At 41.2% G+C, this 19,431-nt stretch overlaps 1 protein-coding gene and 1 long non-coding RNA gene across 3 annotated transcripts in view; both read left to right on the top strand.

Moving 5' to 3' along the window:
* kcnn3 (potassium intermediate/small conductance calcium-activated channel, subfamily N, member 3) overlaps positions 1 to 11,282 on the top strand; it is a 45,920-nt gene extending 34,638 nt beyond the window's left edge. For both annotated transcript variants that reach the window (XM_020607130.1, XM_020607131.1), the window contains exons 7-10: positions 1,704 to 1,814; positions 8,477 to 8,604; positions 9,634 to 9,703; positions 10,617 to 11,282. In XM_020607130.1, coding sequence (XP_020462786.1) covers positions 1,704 to 1,814; positions 8,477 to 8,604; positions 9,634 to 9,703; positions 10,617 to 11,036 — 729 coding nt within the window. In that variant the 3' untranslated portion in view covers positions 11,037 to 11,282. The remainder of the gene's footprint in view (positions 1 to 1,703; positions 1,815 to 8,476; positions 8,605 to 9,633; positions 9,704 to 10,616) is intronic.
* Positions 11,283 to 14,015: 2,733 nt separating this feature from the next.
* LOC109964087 (uncharacterized) lies at positions 14,016 to 17,663 on the top strand. The gene is made up of 4 exons (XR_002275471.1): positions 14,016 to 14,076; positions 15,555 to 15,760; positions 15,996 to 16,589; positions 16,700 to 17,663. It is a non-coding gene; the product is annotated as an uncharacterized LOC109964087 (long non-coding RNA).
* Positions 17,664 to 19,431: the final 1,768 nt, after the last annotated feature.

Here is a 19,431-nt window from a genome sequence, read left to right on the forward strand (position 1 = left end):
TTTTCTCTGCCTGCTGACCTGCATGAGAAGCCATTTTCAGATGTCTCTGTGCCTGTAGCTAAAGAGATGCAGTTGTTACCTGCAGTGTGGCTGTTACATAGAAGCACAGACGGGTGATTCCCCCTCTCCTGACAGCTAGGTGGATAGCTGTGCTGTAGAGAAGGAAGCGAGGGAAACACCCAGGCGTATGAAACGAATCACAGCGGCACAGCCATCATCAGCTGTGCCACTCTGTGGAGGTTGCACAGGGAACCCTGCTGGAATCAAATGGATACAGGCATTTACACAAACAAACTCTTATGCACACATACACATAGACACTCGCCAGCACATATATGCACATGCACACAAAGCCTGCCTTGACAAACCAAGCACCCCGCTGTTTTTGACCAAGGTGGACAATTTCAAACACACATGCAAACACATGTACATTTTGGGTACATGCACAGTGCACACAACAATACTGTGCTGTATTAAAGCTCAGACATCTCTGAATGCTCTGAGGGTTTTCCATTGGCTCTCATCATATTTTATTCATAGTTTGTGAATAAACACAAATAGGCTGGATGAGTGTATGGATGTGGGCACTAATGCCTGTTGGTGTGTTACATTCAACTGACCCTGGCCAAAGTTATTCTTGGCAAACCTGTCGTATCGTTCAAGAGTGTGCTTGGTGAAGTCTCGGCTATTTCCTACAAGCTTCAAAATGTTGCGTGCCCCCTCACTCTCACTACGTTTCTCTCCTTTATTCTTCCTCTCTCCCTTTCTCACCCGGTGTGAGATGCACACATTCACAAGCAGGAAAGAGGAGCACTCATACATTATCATTTAACACTCTTAATCTTAATTTGTTACCTATCAGGAGATATGTGACCTCATTAACATTGCTTCTCCGTCTTTCTCTCCTCCTATTCCATGCACCCACCCTCACCTCCTGAATTCATCCCTCCTTTCATGTTTCCTGCCTTCCCCATTTATATTTACTCATAGCTCTTATCTTTCCGTCTCTTCTCCCTTTTTAACTCTTGATGCGTCCTCCTTCATGAGAACCTGTGAGCACTCAACAGACCCACTGAAAACTGTCTCTAATCTAAAAGTTAATTAAGTCTGTTTTCCTGCTCCTCTCTTCCTCTCAAGCATGCCTTTCTGGTTGAAAGACTGCTGTCACTTTTTCCCAAATGAATTTGCCATATGTTCCATGTGGGTCGAGCTGGAATGCATACAACCCGGTAGGTGCTTCACACTTCCAGAAGGCCCCAAGTGCCTGGTGACAGGAGCAGACCGACACCATGTAATTCAGAGTGACAGCATCTAATTAAGTATAATTGCATGGTGTCAATCTTTGATGTGTTTTTTAATGTATAAGGGGGATATTTATGAGTTACATATAGAGACAATATAGAGGGAATCTCACACCAGATGGATTGGAAGTGAAAATAGACTTGGCTTGTCTCTCAACATGAGGAAATGTGGATCTGGAACAGAGCTATCCCTCCTAATCCTCTCCTCTCTCCCATTCACTTCTCCTTCTGTTGTGCAGCTCTGTTTTTTTATATTTGTCCTCGCTCCCTTCATTCATCTGGGCTAATTCCCAGGCCAGAAGCCAACCAGTTCCTCCTCTGTTCTGACTGACTCAGTGTTCTGTTCTCCTCCTCCTCCTCCTCCTCCTCCTCCTCCTCCTTTGTCTGTCCTTCCTTTCTCAGGGTGCTGGCTGTACAGCTCTGGTGGTTGCCGTGGTAGCCAGGAAGCTGGAGCTGACCAAGGCTGAGAAACATGTACACAACTTCATGATGGACACGCAACTCACCAAGCGGGTGTGTAGGCTTGTATGGTGTCAGTGTTTGTGAATGAGTGTGTTGTACTGTTGCAAAATAACCCACATTTAATGAATGAATAAATAAGTGTTTAAAAAGCAACATGAATCGGCCTGTAACGGAAATGTAAGTTCTAAAAATACCGTTTTTATGGCTCATGGTCCTGTGGGGGGGTTTAACACTATATTTTAGGATATCTTTGGAGGCGGGAGACAAGGTGGTGGAGAGCCCGACTAATGGCTTGGCCTTTTAATGCCCCTCCATCACCCTTCCAGCTACTTCATCACATTATCCCCCTGTATTGTTGCAGCAGAATACCATGATATTTGAGTGAGTTAAGGCAATAAAAGGTCATCTCTTTCTCGCTCTCTCTGTTCTACTCCCCCACTAACTGTCTCTCTCTTTCTTGCCATCTCCGATCGTTTTCCTCCCACATGGCCCATGCCCCTCCACCCTACCGCCCCCTCTCTCCTCTGACATTTGTCTCTCTTACAGTAAACTCCTTTCTCTCTCTCTTTCAGTCTTTCATCTTCTCTCCTCTCCTTCCTCTGTTGCCCTCTCCTTTTCTTGTCTCTTTGCCCCGCTCCTGTTCTCCATCTTTCACCCCCTCCCTCCTCCGATCCTTTTCAATTTTTTATACAGACCCAAGTTTTAAAAATAGCTTCCATATCAAAAATGTAGGGTATATTTTGGCAGAAAGGTATCTGGGTGACTGAATGGGACAGGGTGATCAATCATTTCAGCTTGGATAAACTATCTACAGAGGAGCCAAATACAATCTGACTTTATTGGAGTAAGACACTCACTTCATCTCATCTGGATAGGTCAGTCAGACATTTAACACCTTTAACCTTGTGTGTGTTTATGTGTGTGCCTGCATGCACAGTACTTATAATCGGGAATCCAGCTGCTGACCATCTAAATCAGTTGTCCCCAATCTTTTTTGTTTGATGTAAGGATTTTAACTGGATTTTATTTGGCGCTATTAATTATACAAAATGTGTTACAAGACATAGTGACACAGTTATAGGACACAGTGAACTTGGAATTACTACATTTAGTCTTTGTCTCTTTGCTGCGTGTCAAGCCACACATCTGCTCTTTGCTTGGGTGAGGATATGGTTCAGGGATGCCTTGTGTTAAGAGTAGGTTAGGTCTGGAAAATGGTGCTGCTTACTGACGGGCTTAAAAGATTTATAACGGCATGGTACAACCCCCCACCCGCAGGTAGTGATAGATGTTTACTCCCTTTATATTACGTTGAATGTGCAGTGATAAAGCATGGTATATATTTTCTGTTTAGATAAAAACCCAGCACTCGTTGTCCAGCGCAGCTACATTCTGTTAAGCCCAGCTCTACCTGCCTAAATCAGCCTACGAACTGTCAAGTCCCCTGCAGTGAAACAACTTTATAATAAATGACTTGGTTTGAATTATTTTTGTGTTCATTGTGTGTGACTGCACACTCATAATTTAGTACACACTTAAGAGTCCTTTATTATGCAAGTATTTTACAGAAAGCCCAATGATTAAAGCTGTTGTATGCACATTGATTGATATATGACTGGGGCTGTTCACTGTCATATCATCCTAACAAGAGAATACAGTCTATCAATGCTTTAAAATGAATAATGCAACGACAGACTCTACAACCTGCCACACACACACACACACGATAGACAGGAGAGCACACACAAACACCAACTTTCTACTTGAAGTGTCGTTTCCCTTTGAAGGATTAGCAAGAATGTCAATTAAATGCCAATCAGCGAAGCTCCTAACCCGTAGACACGGTTTCTGGTAATGTCAGTGTTTGATGTTTCCTTTATCTTTGCACATGTGTTATGTAAAAAAAGGACCTAAATAGTACAGAGTTAAATCCCTATAACAAGCAAATGAACTTGTACACTTTTCCCCAGACATTTGTGCACTGTACAAACCATTTTATTCCAAATGTGTGTTTTTGACAGTCTGAGGCCCACTTCAACATGTTTGATAATATTTTCACTTTAAATCATTTGAGTGTTCCTCTTGTTTCATCCTCCGATTTCAGACACACCCAAGGAGACATCTTAATGTTGAAATCTTGTGTGGCACAGATCTAATCAGGGAGGATGATGTGCTTTAAAGCCATCAAAGTTCAATGCACAGGGTTGCTGTTTGTGCAGTGTTCACAGAAGTGATGTGCTCTCCCTCCTGATAGGATTAACACAGACATGAATTAAATAGTAGGTAACATAGCACCTAAGTCGACCATGTGCGTAGGGTCCATGTGTGATGTTGTGTTAAAGACGTTTAAAAGGCTGGCACCCTGGTTGCAGCAGTTTACTGGGGCTTCATGTTGAAGTATTGGCTCATTTAGAGCACTGCTGGAAGTCCATCTGGTCAGAGCTTTGCCCTGAACATTCACGGAGCACTCTCCACACTGAAAAAAATCAGGGCACAATTACTGTAAGCATGAATGGATTACCGAACAGACCTATTGGGCAAAGGCCTGGGGGCCCGCGGGATGTAAAACAGACACAAAACAGCCAGAAAAAAAGAACACAAGAACATCCAAATCAACCTCACAGACAAAAACAAGTAAGAAAATACCTCAAAAAGATGTAAAGCAACTAAAAGGGGAAACAAAATAGCTAAGCAGAGATGTTTTATATGTCTGTACCCATGGGCGCACTGTATCATAACCTATCCATGACTGTAAGGGCTAAGTCAGTGGAGTAGAGTGGTGTCTCCTTCTGTTTGATGGCACTGTCAATTAAATGCAACACACTGAAGCAACAAGCTTTTTGACTGTGTGAAAATGACTATAACAGTCTGTTTCTGAGGTCAGTACTTTCATTTTAAGCTTTCTAAATCTTTTTGCAAATTTGAAAATGTTAGGCCTTTTTATAAATTTGCACTCTGAATGTGTACCCTGCCTCCATAACCACTGGTTAAATCAGAGCACTTTACAAAGTCTCCATAGCACATTCAGAGCCTCGCCCTCTCTGAATATTCACATTGCACTCTGGGCTCTGGTTAAGGAGGAGGTCCATCTACTGTTTGCACCACAGGCCAAATGAGAGCAATCAAACCTACAAGGATTTTTACTGCACTAGCTTTAACTTTTCAGAGTAAAAAGAACTGCTCGTCCTAAAGCCTTTGAATTCACTGACAAGCCAATTGTAGCATTATTAGTGCAGACATATTGTGACAGTGACAAAAATTAATTTGACTCTCATTAAATTCATTTGCACTGCTCTCTGGTGTTTTTCTCTTTTTACCAGTTGAACCTGAGCGTACTTTTCCTTTTATTAACATAGCACTGTAAAGATTCTCTATTGTTTGAATTAAATTATCTCATGCAGGAGACAAAATGTATCAGTTCACCAGTAGGAACCAATTATTTTATTTTTTAGAAATGTTCTTTGATCTCTTTTTAGTTTGATCCTTTAATTTGAACCTAAATTAACTCCTCAGCTTTTGCTCTAGATGTTAAGATGGAGATTTTTTAAAAACATTTTCTCTTATTTTTTCTTCTTTGTGTGCATTTTTTTTTTTTATTTGTGACAATTTTTGTGTGTCTTTATGTATGTGAGACTTGTCTCTTCCCTTCGTCACCATGTCTTTGAGGGGAACGTTAGAGCAGGTAAGGCCACATGTCACTGTGGCACATGGATGAGTGGGAGGTTGTTGTCAAGGTAACTGGCCTGTTTGTTTGTTTTCTGCTCTCGGGGAAAGCACCATTGTACCACTGGCATCGCAGCACTTAATTACTGATTGCATACACAAATCATTAAGGCTCTCTTATGGCCAGAGTTTTTTTCTTTCTTCTTCAGTCTCTCTCTATATATAATGATGTGTCAGAGCCCAGTTTTGCGTCCATGCTTTTTTGGGAAAAAAAAGTTGGTAACATTACTGTTATTATTAATAGTATTACCTGTAATGGTATCTTTAAACATTTTCTATTTGTACTGATTGATTTGTTCTCCACAATATGTCATCAACTGCCCAGCATGCTAAGATATGGGAACCCCTTCTCTCAACATGTTTCACATGTACCTGCCATAAGGTGTGCCATGTAGGGGAGCAGTCCAAACAGATATTCGACTCAAGCCAGCCATATGGTCCAGGAACAGCTGCTACTGTCATGATTCGGTTCCGCTGCTTCCTGTCTGGCTTTTATTTTGACGTTACTTCCTGTTTTGGTTTCACCTTAGTTTCGGTCTTTTTGCGTTCTTCATCACTCACATTGGTTTCACCTGTTTCGTTATTGTTTACACCTCTATTTAGGCAGCGTCCTCCCACCAGGACGCTGCCAGATTGTTCTAGACCCCAGCTCTGACTTTACAGCATTTTCTTCGGTTTTGGTATTTTGTGTTTCTGACCTGGATTGTTACCTTGGTATATTCCTTTCTGCTTTGCCCTCTTGTCTCGTACTGCCACAGTGTATGATATCTGACTTCCCTCTGGACTACGTATTTTGGATCACCTCTGTTGGATGTGTTTGCTGGCTCTGACCTCGGACATGTGAATTTTGTGTTTTCTTTTGTTCAACGTTAGTTCTCTTAATAAAGAGACGGCTTTGTTTTACACTTCCTCGTCTGGCCATTTAATTGAGTTCACTTAACACTTTTCGGCCGCATTACGCGTGTTGTTTCTGACAGCTGCTGCTGTCATTTGATTTCCAGTGGAGTGTTCTTAGTGGTCCATGTTGAGTCTTTTATTCTTTTTAATGGACTTACCGCCTTTGCCTCAGTTTATACATTAACTCCTATGAGCAGGGAGAGAGAATAAAGAGGGTGTTGGGGGCAATTAACTGTAAATTACAATCTCTCATGCATGTTGAGAGGTTTCCGGGATTTAAAAGAAGGGTGTAACCTTAGCATCATCTAATTAAATGGCCTAAAGCGGTGCCCCAGGCTCCCTCTGCACTGTTGGATAAATGTTGGATGTTTCAGTGAAAACTTCCAGTGAGCCAGCCTAACAGACACAAGATGCCATCATTCATCACATTTCACCCTACAGTGATTAATCAACTGATAAATCGAATCTGACATCAGTTTACTAATGGGCCTGTATACTGTGTACAAGGGGTTTTAGATCTGCTCTTCAGTAGCCTGGTCTATGGTTAAAACCAGGGCTGGGCTTTGGTCCTGGAGGACCCGGGGCACTTCTCTTTTGGAGGCCGCCTTTCCCGACCCACCCAGTGATTAAGGCCTAAAATTTAGATTCATGGATTTTTGACTTTAGGACTCATGAAAACCCTGTTTGTCAGGCTGAGTTTAAAATAGGGATGGACATCAGAATTATTTTTGAGGTCAACTACTCAAGCCAATTTCAGTAAATGACTCAATTAGAGTAAGTCATGTCATGTGAACTAAACATGAACATTTTTATCTACAACTTTTCATACTGAATATTTTATCAGTAGCTGTCAGCTGTAAATAAGAACTGAAATTGTAATGACTGACCAGTAACGTGAAAAATTTGCTCCATGACTCAAGCTCCTGAAGGGGCCTTGTATAATCTAATGTAGGTTCTGTAGGCTCCTTTAGGTTTGACTTCCTCTGTGTCATTGAAAACACATCTGCAAAGCCTGGGGCCTCCTACTCTCTTCATCTGTAGCCAGCAGTGCGTCTACTGTACGTCTGCATGTGTGCATGTGTAGGCGTTGTATGTGTGAGCAGTCCTTGACTGCGGTGGATGGGTGTTGATTAGCCAAGCTGCCGGGGTCTTTTGTGCTGCTCAGACGGGGGTATAATTGTTCTTTGTTCAATGTTCAGCATCTCTTTGAAGTCTCTCATTCAATTTATGTCCTTACAGATTTTCTCTCCCTTCTCCCTGCTCTGTGGTATCCACCCACGCTTTTTTCACTGGGTGTCAGACCCCTGTGTTGTAATTACATAGAAACCTATATAATACATGAAACATACAGGAGCTTATATGGATATACTGTAACAGAATCCTGATCTTTGTTCACAGAAATGAACCACAAGCCTGCACTGACATTTTGAATCTGTAATTTATTAAATGACAGCAATCTCACTTTCTGATGGTATGAGTTAAAAGCATCTGAAGCCTATGTCTGACCAGTAAAATGGAGAAAACTAAGCATCCTGTTATTGTCTCTGATGGCTGTCAGGCTGTCTGTAAGTGAGCATCATTACACAGGCAATTTTGTTTGTCTTTGACAGGTAGTTGAAGAGCAACAGCTCATGCCATCATTGTTTCTTTCAACTGTTGTCATATTTAAGTGGGAGATCACTAGTTTTAATGAACTGTGGTGGTAATGTGTTGAATCAACCAGCCAGGATAACGTGACCCATTTGCGTTAGTCTAAGATATAATATGGTGTAAAAACAGACCAAGAGAAGAAAGAAGTGTTTGTGAGGGAGAGACTCCTGTTGGTTCTCATTGCCAAATCTCCCTAAGGAGAGAACTGTTTATGCATGCATGAAAAGCATTGGCAAGTAAACTGGTGTGTGTAGAGTCAGACAGAATGAGGGCAGCCTCTAAGAAAGACAACAGTGGGTTCTTTTTTTTTCTTTGCATAGAGACAAAGGAGAATGGTGGGAAAAGAGAGAGAGGTTGTGAAAACCTGTTGCCCACATCAGTTGCCAAGGGCTACCTGTTGCTAATAATAATATGTATGTATTTGTGTTTTTCTCTGGGCGCAGATAAAGAACGCGGCAGCTAACGTGTTAAGGGAGACCTGGCTCATCTACAAACACACAAAGCTGACGAAGAAGATTGACCACTCCAGGGTCCGCAAACACCAGCGGAAGTTCCTCCAGGCTATACATCAGTGAGACCACACCTAATAGGCGCACACACACACACACGCACATAGCCGTGCTGAGCTGATGAGGCCTTTGAAATCAGCTGTACTTTCTATACACCCACAGGCTGAATCAACACCGATAATCAGATAAAGTACATAAGTCCCTTCACACACACACACACACACAAAGAGATTCATGGACACACACTTAATGAATCATCATCTACTAAAGGGCAGGTTCACTCAAAGCAAATACTGTTGTGGGACTGGATAATCAGTGCATTGTGTACTGTTAGACACTCCGATCATCTTAACTAAACAGCGTTTGTTGACACAAATAGAACAGAACTTGATAACCACATACTATACTTCAGTTCTCTGACAGCACTGCTTCCTTACATTTGAATGTTGGCACTCTCTCTGTCTAGCATCCAAATGAAGTGACCCTTTAACAGTGCTTGCTCTCTTGATCTTGAACAGTTCAGTCTGACTTGAGAACATTAATAAGGAGACCTAGGACTCTTTTCATTGTTGAATAAAAAGGTTAAACCTGAAGCATGTGGACTGTAGATGAGAGGTTGACTCTCTAAACACTGTAACAAGGTGATATTATGGAGATATGAGGACATTTTTTATTTAAATCTGTTAGCTTAGTGGAAAGACAAGTTCATCTGGAGGTGCAGCCTCATAAAATCATCCATTTATTTCATTATCATTTCGTTTCATTTCCCTGTAGACCTTATTCCCCTGAAGGTTTCTGCCATGTTTATTTACTTTAGAGCAAAAAGATCTACATTAAATCTATGTATATTTTCACCTGCATTATAAAATTACAGTATTTAAAGGCACACTGTGTGTTAGCTGTATTTGTACATTCCAATCCAGCAACACACTGCAGGTAGAAATGCAGCTGGACAAGGTGACCGTGTCACTGTGCTGTTGTCTGGTCCCAGAGGGATTAGCTTTCTGGACTGGCCACTGTGTATTTACCAGGCTTCAACTATGTATGTGTGTTTGTGTATTTTATGCATGCATCTGTGTGTATGTTTGTAGATTACGCAGTGTAAAAATGGAGCAGAGGAAACTCAGTGATCAGGCCAACACACTAGTGGACCTCTCAAAGGTGAGACACACATTATGCAGGGCACACACTTGGCCGACAAATAACTGTCACACAGGTTAGTAAGTCATATCTAACATACCTAACAGGTACAAAATATCCAACAACTTTCCTCCGTTTCCAGGCTGACCTGCCCATTTCTGGCATTGTGTCGCCTAGCAACCAAACAAGTGTTAAAACAGGGATAACTGAGTGAAAGAGAGAGGAGGAAATGAGATGAAGAAGGGGAGTGCTCATGTTTTTTTTTTTGCTGTGTGGGTGCCTGAGTGAGAATGTGAGCGCACATGTATGTGCGTGTGTGTTTGCATGTCAGAGTGTGTGATTGTGAAAGAGAGACGGAGGTGAGGGAGTGTGACAGAGACTTCAGTAAGAGGGAGAAAGAGATGGAGTGAAGGTGTCTGTGTTGCCGTGTTTCCAGGGAGCACTGCTTTAGCACTAAATATTTTTCAGTTATACAATCTCTGACTACATCTCAACTGGCCACTTAAACATTTACCATGGTTACGAAGGCCAAAATGTACAAGACAGGGATGCTCACACCCTGCTTTCATTCTCTCTCTCCTCTCTCGTATTCTCTCTTTCTTCACAGTGTTATAGCAGCCACACAGAGACTTCCCTCCAGGTTCTTCTTCATTCCAGCTTCTATTCCCTCTTGAACATTTTTTCCTCTTTTGCTCGGTGTCTTAATCACTCCTCCCAAGCATCATGCTTGCTCTATTCTCACTTTTACTTCAACCTCAAACACCCTTTGCGGTTTCTTCTTTTTTGATCCAGAAGTATTTTAAATAAGCTTTATTAAAGCAAATGTCATAATACCGTTTATGTCTATTGCAATCTGTCTCCTTCCATGAAAATATTCCATTTGCACTGATTCACCTCCCACTCTTCTCCCCTCACCTCACCTCTACTCTCACAGATGCAGAGTGTCATGTATGAGCTCATGTCAGAGCTCAATGATCGCAGTGAGGACCTGGAACGCCAGATGCTGTCCCTGGAACAGCGGGTGGAGCAGCTCACCGCTGGGTTCAGCGCCCTACCGGCCCACCTCTCAGCCACCCTCAGCGCCCAGCACGCTGCTTTGGTCCACCTACTCAGAGAAAGAGATGCGAGGGACGGTAGAGGAGGAGCAGGAGGTGCTGTGGTCCCACTCTCCCCAGCAGCTTCTTTAGCCACTGCTCCAGCTTCAGTTTCTCCTGTCCAGGTCACAGCCCCAGCACCAACCCAAGCCCTGGTCCCTACTTTGGCCTTGGAGTCCCCTCTGTCACCTCTACCACTGACTCCAGAGGGGAGCCAGGAGGCTAGTCCTAACCCCAATACCTGCACCTCCAGCTGCTGAAGACAGCTCTGAGGACCATGAGAGGACAAATAGAAAGAAAATAGGGGAGAGAGCCGGGAGTTTGCAGTTCTCTCACTAAGAAAGGGAAAGGAGAGAGGAGAAGAGGACTGTGAAGTGATCCTCCAAAACTAACTAGCCTCTTGAGGGAGGGATGAAGACAGGACTAGGAGGAGAAATAATGGCGTCAAGATGGAGGGTTAGTAGGAATGATGGACTTTGGGGCACTTTCCTTGAGAGGGAAGGAGACGAAAAATGGAGATAAACTGGAAACTAAAAGTAAGAGAGGGAGGAAGCATGTCAAGATAGTGAGACATGGAGGTAGAGAGGAGGAAGAGAGAGGAAGAGGTAGAAGTAGAGGTCAAATTTATTAATCTACATAATCCATAGAAGAAATAACAAGAAATAATTATATGAACTCAGAGCACCTAAATGGAATCCACTTCCAATTACTAAAAAGGCCTTTTACTCTCTCTATCTCCCTCCTCTGTCTTTCCTTCCCCCTCTCCCAATCTCTCTCCCTCATCAGGAATTAATGACCATGACTTTTTATCCTTATGGTGTATTTTCTATCTGAATGCTAACTGTATGTTAACAAGCATCCCTTTAACAGAAGGTCCGGTCAATACAATGACAGCAAAAAAAAAAAAAAAAAACACACACACAAATGACTCATCACCTACGCAATACAAGGTAACACAGCACAAACATAAATACACAATCTTTCACAATGCAGGCCCTATTTACACTCAACAAAATGAATGCACTAGCCCACAGGATAATATGAAAGCCTATACTGCCAAGCACCCAATGCACTGTCATTCTCCACAGAGCACTGCCAAGCAATGTAGTCACACTGTAAAAAAAATGTTCATCTTAAAGATTTATCTTTTATGGCTGTGAGTTAATGCAGTAGTTTAGACTTGCAATGCGTTGTTGTGACATTTTAAGTACTCGCTTGGGAGAACTGTAACTGTTCATTGAACTGCGCGAATTACAGATGAAACTGAAATAAGCTGATATGATACTGAGGAACATGAGTCATAATGTCTGTTTGTGATAAAGAAGACAGTAGCAGATGAGAAACTAGTGTAACACAACTAAAACAGGACTTTATTACTGCATTTACTGATTTACAGATGAAGCTGAACTGATTATCTGTTAAAGTACCTGTAAGTTTGCTGTTCTGAAATGAGACTTCATAAGAGCTTGGTTTTGTTTCATTTCTGTGAACGTTTATGAAAACCTCAGAACATGGACAATTAATAGTTGCATCAACTGCATTATTACTGGAGTGGCTGTTAGAAGAATGATTAGATTACAACTCAAACTTTTATTAAACTGCCATTTCAATCTGGTTGATTCATTCTGAAGATGGAATCACAACTATTTATCCAATACTGGCTTTACAACACGGAACATAAATGAGTCTCTGTCGTTATATGTTATCAAAACATTTACTGGAGTCTGTCTAACTGGAGACATACAAAAACAGCAATCAAAACTTTGTCCATCAATAATAAATGATCTGCTCATTCCTTTATTTAGTGGCTGGAGTCAGTGGAGTTGACTGAGATGCTGTAGTATATATTGTTTGCTTTCAATCTCTGAAAAATGTTATATGTAGAATATTGATTTTTTACATTAGTAATTTAATTGACTTTTTAAAAATCCAGCAATGATTTAACTGTGTGATTGTAGGTCGATGTGATTAATATTTTTCACAGTGTATGGTTGTGTCTGTGACTCTTTATGAAGGGAAGGAGATCTTACCTACTGCCATCCTTTATCAAGCTTGCAGTCTCAAATCAGTTAACATGAATGTATTCTGTGTAAACACCCAAACACTCTTGCTTTGCTCAATCACTTAAACTGCCATGCAGACACAAGAACAGACACCCACACGCATGTACACACAGATATACACACACGCCTCAACAACCAAAGTGCTCTCTCTTAAATGGACTTCAATAAAAGGCAGGGAACGCTGCTGTCACTGGGGACAAAAGATAGCAGGAGGCGTTGCAGATAGCTTGACAATACTTCTGAGGAAATAACTGTGAAAATCTGGGCATGGACTTTTCATAGTGCTGTACATGGACTGCTCTTCACTGCTTTAAAACAGATGAAGGTGGACTACAGATAAACACTAGGGAATACAAATAAACCTTATAAAGGATAAATGGCCATGAAGGAACAGCTGTTCATGAAATAAATAAGCATAGTAAGTGAGACAGTTATATCTGAGAGGAATTATATTCTAATAGTATAATCAGAAAAGACACAAGCCTACCTTGCATTGGAGACAATATCGAAAACTGTCTTATAGCGACACGCTGTGGCCGGAATACTGAATTACATATGCTTGGAATATTGTACAGTATGCTGTTAACGAAATCTAGCTTTGTATTGCTTAGTCTTTTCTACCATTATGATTAAACGCAGTTATAGTTGATATCTAATATTACTAAGCTATAGTATTCTTCTCATTTGTCATGACAATTATATTATGATGTATTAACAATACGTTAAATAACCATGAACAAGGAAAGTGCCGTTTGAGGTTGAAATTATTTTGTAATTTTATTTTATCAGACAGAATTAATAAAGTATATATATATAACACTACAGCTTCATGTTTTGTGTGTTTCCGTTATTTAGTTCTGTTGTATTAATTTTACTTATTTATTCGGTGGTTTGGCCTACATTGGTGCAACGTTTTAGAAAAAAATCCCTTTACAGTTGCCACAGGCATATCTGGTCGATCATGAGATAATTTCCTCATACCGTTCACTGCAAGAGGATAGTCCCCCTCTGGGGCACAACAATTTTACCATTATCTGTTTGTTACGAAACAGTGAGACAACCTTGTATTTTATCTGGTCCATCGTGCTACCGTCTTTCCAACACGTTCTCCTGGGTTCAGTAGTTCCCAGGTTACGTCACAACGCTTCACTGTCTTATCCTCTCGCGATGTTTGGAGAAACACCCACGGTCTAGGGTCTTGTTAATAGGTGATTAAGTCAATTGCCGCTAATTTCAAGTGAGTTGGACGAGTTCGGATTATATTTTAATGACTTGACTATGTTTTGATGGGGCGTAAACTTGTTAACTGTTGGACCTTTTAGGATATAGATTAGGTAACGTTTATTTTAGCTAGAAAACTGAATACACAATTTGAAAATGTAGCTACAACATGTTAACTTAACTTCCTGCGCATTTGCGATGTTGCTATGTAGTCTACACCGTGATAAAGCAAAACACGTTGCAAAGTGCACTTTATTGTTGCAGACAATTTTTTAGCTAAAGTTACACAACACAACTAAAAGTATTACAATAAATTTCACAATTATAGCCGAGAAGAGGGGTAACATTAAGAGCGAATATGCTCAGGGGTTGGGGTTTAAATTCCTTCAGAGAGATGGTTTAAGTAAATTTTGTGTAGTTGCTGGTGGTGTGTCTCTGTGATTATGTTAATCTAAGTATGTAACCTGAGGAAATCGTCCAGACCTCCCGCTGCTCATCAGTCCTCTACTACATGCGTCACACATCATGTATAAGCATGGGGCTTTGGTTAAGGGAAGTGGAAATGTGTTTGATATGTGAAAGTGTGTATATGCCTGTGTCTAGTTTTCCCATAATCAAATTTAAGGGCCACTTTCACATTTTAATCCAGCTAATTATACAAGTTCTATCCTGAATATGGTGTCCTGCATAGGTGCAATTTTTTGTAAATACTGTGTGGTTATAAATGGGAAGCCTATGTTTATCATCTAAGTACAAGTACAAGTAAAGGGGCCAAACACATCAAGTCTTTATTTGTCATATAACATTATACAGTATGTGCATGGGTTGTCATGTGCCACACTAAACTTTTTATTTAATATTTGCTCACTGGACATACCTTGTGGTGTGAAATAATGAGTCAATTCAATATACCGAGATCCTAACAATGACTTTAATGCACATGTTAAGCAGCTTCCTTATAGTCTTATAAGTCTTCTTACTGACTGATGAGAGCTGAGTCAGAGCTGTTCAAATTAAATGCCTTCCTATTAGTTCACAGTTGCCACAATTGTGACCACAAACCAATACTTTCAAGGCTTTTTTTTGCAAGTAAATTTAATTGAGCATGAAGACAGTCGCAGCATTTACACAATCTCTCCTTAACAGAGGAAATTGATTTTTATTTTCTAATAAAAGAGGTGTCAGATAAACCCAGCTTGTTTTGTGGTTAGCCCAGGGTGAAAATAAAACAGTGACAGAGATGTGAAAGCCAGGCAGCCTGAAGCAGTGCTCTACCCAGGCCGCAGCACGTACCCAGATGTGATGGGCTTGTTATCAGTGTTATTTACTGGCTGGCTCTTCTGTCCCCAGGACTTTCATCATCTCTCCCAGGCTCTCTGTATTTTCATGGTTGTGTTCTATAATTTTAAAGCCAAGCTTAATGTCCTAGTCTGGTTCTCCTCTCTGCTTCTCTCTTTTTCACTCCACCTGTCTCAACCTCCCTCCCTTTTTCAGGAAACCCATTAGGTTTTTCAGGATTGCTGCTTAAGCCAAGGACCCAGTGACAGCTGAGGTCATCGGTAGAAGAGGTTGGATTACTCGAGAAAATGAAAATGGGGAAGTGTTTTTACTCCTATTTGCGCAAAGTTTAGACAACAAAAAAATAAGAATCTAACTGCAAGAACTTTTTATTACACAAGAACAATTTGCTAAACCCTAAGGTAAGAAAGCACTAAGAATGTAACACCGGAAAGAACACATTTTAATAAATGTAAATAAGATGCTTTTTTTCAGGTTTTAAGCCATTTGTTATAAAACACAATTTAACATTACAGCTGACTACTTTCCAAATCAGTGTAGATGTGATACACTGAAATGATGATTATGAAACATTAATTTTGCCTTCTTTTTTGTTTTGTTTTTTTTGGGGGGGGTTTTGTTGTTCTTCTTCTACAGGGATTCTCATGATCTACTGCATGGTTTTCTCCAGGCCTGACTGATTCTGTCTGGATGGTGGAGTCCAGCTGCATCTTTGGAGGCTGGCCACCATTATCACCTTATCTGTGCTGGTCTGTGATCATGTGCTATACAAGTACCTGTGAAGTGTAATCTCTTCATTCTAACAGTCGGCCAAAATGTTACCAGGTTCTGTCAGCGGCAGATTGTTCACATTGTGATCTCATTTCTTCTTTGTGCTGACTTGATCTGTTGTCTGTACAGGAAGTTTCTACCCCCAAAATGTATTTAGCTGTCCACGGGCCATATTTTACCTCTCTAAAAATTTCATCCAAAGCCATTCATTACTTTTTGAGTTATTCCGTGAGCAAACCAACCAACAAGCAAATGGCGGTAAAAACATTACGGAGGTATCAAAGGAACAACCATACAAAAGTACAAAATGTGCTCTCTGTTCCTCCCTGTTCACAAGAGTAACCCTTTTCAGATGACCCCACCAGTCCCAGTTCACCAATAAGTGGAGATCTCTGAACTCCTGTCCATTCTGATTTTTCCATCCTGGTGTTTCCCTGACAACCAGAGGGACCATTTCAAGTAAAGTGTCTTTAATTTAACCTTCTCTGATTATGTGTATGCATTTAGAATTCTGTTGCCCTGTAGCTAAACAGTGACATCTTGACTAACATTTTTAAACTTCTTCATAGTTACCTATGTTTCTGGCGAGGCCAGGTCATGCCGTGCTGCTGCCCAGGAGACGAAACTGCACTTAAGGAGGGGTGAGATGAGAGCAATTGGGTTAGGTTTTCATGGTGAAGGAGGGTAGAAATGGGCAGACTTCACTGTCCAGAGCAGATGATAATACTGTTGCATATTGTTTGTTTTTTGGATTGAGTCAGTGTCTTACCAGCATCTCCACATCTCCAGTACTTGCTGAACCTCAGCACTTCAGCATCTTATACTACATTAGTGATGTGTGTGGGGGTCATGTCTAAGAGTTGTGAAACACATCACCATCCCTCACTTACTTACTGGGAAACTATCCATTAATAGACACCTAGGTGGACATTTTCTTTTAGTGTGTGCACTTGTTTAGGGCTTGATATATATGGCTTAGGAGTTTATTCCAGTATGCTTTTATCCTTTTCTGTTCAATTGACTTCTGTCATGTTAATTAAGTCCATTAGAGACCTGATTGGATTATTAGGCTCTCTAACACATGCACAGTCATGGATGTTGACATTCCATTAGTGATACTGGATCAAATTATTAATGTGTGGTGTTATAGCAGATCACATTACAATTTTACTTTAGTGTGCAGTCAGCTTTCTGGACATTAAAATCAAGTACACCCTGACTGTATTGCAATCCTTTTATATTTTCAAAAACCATTATTGTTTTATGTAGCTTTAATGCCAAGAGCCAAGAAGGCTGGCCAGCACCCAAGCAGAAGTGTATACATTAATGCGGACTGTGCATAGATTTCCAGCCAGACAGTTTAATGAATGGGGATGAGCATTTCTAGGCAGAGCTGATACAGTTGAAGTGCTACTCATATGGTCTCTAGGGAGCTGGCTGTTATACATGAGTAGACTCATTGTTCTTGTTTTTTACAGTAATATGTGAAGAAATGTTTTGTTTTGCTTGATGACATCAACTGCATTAAGTGTGTGTGTGTGTGTGTGTGTGTGTGTGTGTGTGTGTGTGTGTGTGTGGAAACAGCTAGGAGTATCGCATTGCTTACTTGCATTCCCACCTGTGTGTGTGTGTGTGTGTGTATAGCCAGCAGAGTGAGGACCAATTAGAATTTTAAACCATGGGATTTGGGGCTATTTTGGCAGTTTAGTCTTTGTTTTAGGGTCAATGTTAGAAATAGATGTTAGGCATTTAGTTGTAATGGTTAGGGTAAGGGGCTGGGGGTTGCACTACTGTATGTCAGTGAATGTCCTCACAAAGATACTATACAAACGAGTGTGTGTTTGTAACTCTTGCTGATCATGATTCTAGTTTCTGTGCAGGTGGAAGCAGTGGGTCCGGGACATACCTTTTGTCACCATCACTACACAAGCAGACTGGTGCAATACTCCCCTCAGGCTGCGTACAGGGGACATGCCTATACAGTGTGTGTGTGTGTGTGTGTGTGTGTGTGTGTGAGAGAGAGAGAGAGAGAGAGTACTAGAGAAAGGGCTGGTAATTGACCTATTTTTCAGGCTGTTCACTTGGATTGGGATGGAGAGAGACGATGGGCTTTTAACGATGCCACAGGAGAGATGTGCTTTGCCTCCTCTCCTGACAGCACTTCTACTGTTGCCACATCCACGGACATAACTGAGCTACTTGTAACTCCTCTGCATACTATAGTCAGTCATTTTTCAGTGCTACTCATACATTTAATTCACAGTTCACTTTTTTTTTTTCACCTTCTCTTTCTTTCTGGGTTTCTGTGTCTGAGGCGGTGCCCTCTGTCAGTGTGTCACACTTTATTGTATATAAGGATCGTCCCAGTCATGGTGCCTGGAGGAGGATGTTGAGGGGCTGAAGGTTGAAATATTCAGCGAATTAGCACCCAGGAGTGATGAGCAACAAGCCAAGAGTGTTAATAGTCTGACTCTCAGCGTCGAAGTGGGACTCTGGCATGTGGTTCTGATCAAATGAGATAACATTTAGCACTGTAGCCCAATAGTCTCTTGACATCAGTACTCTGTGTTTTATTTTATTAACATTGCATATGTGTTAGTCTATTAGCTGGTATTTATCAGTATTTAAACTTCTGACCCCAAAGGAGGTTTTATTTCTTTGTACCTCCTCCTCCTCCTCTCGCATCCAGTCCAAACCCTGCCCTCAGCCAAGCACAACAACTTTGTTCATTCAGTTTAATTTCCTCTGCTCTTTTCTATCTTGTCTCCCTGCTGCTGTTGCTCTACCTTCTCATGCTTATCACACTTATGCACTCATAGACGGACGCTGAGACATGCACACGTGTAAACCCACACCTACACACAGAGGTTTGCTTTAGAAATATTTTATTCGTTTGAAGTCTGTTCTTTTTCCTGCCCCCTCTCACTATCTTCCTCCATCCACCCCCTGAAAAGTGATGGTGGTTTCCATAGAAACGGCCTGTCTGTAGGAGAAAGGAAGTTTCCTTCCACAGACTAGAAATGATTCCGAGCGAAGGCAGGCACAAAAACAATGCGTACGTCCATTTTCAGAGCTCTTGATGAGCAATCAGTGAGTCCTTCAATCTGACTGTTTATTTTCAGTGAGCTGAAAGGTGTTGATTGAGCGATTCCAGCAGGAACAGGAATGAAGTATATTACAAATTGGACATTCAAATCAAATTGATTTTTTTTTTTTGGCACAAAAATGTTTGAGCATGAATTCCTAAAAATGAAATTTTATACTGCACTAAAGGATGGTTGATGGCAGGGGTTTGGGTTGC

Source organism: Monopterus albus, unplaced genomic scaffold (assembly GCF_001952655.1).
Source record: "Monopterus albus unplaced genomic scaffold, M_albus_1.0 scaffold84.1, whole genome shotgun sequence".
In the NCBI taxonomy this organism is placed as follows: Eukaryota; Metazoa; Chordata; class Actinopteri; order Synbranchiformes; family Synbranchidae; genus Monopterus; species Monopterus albus.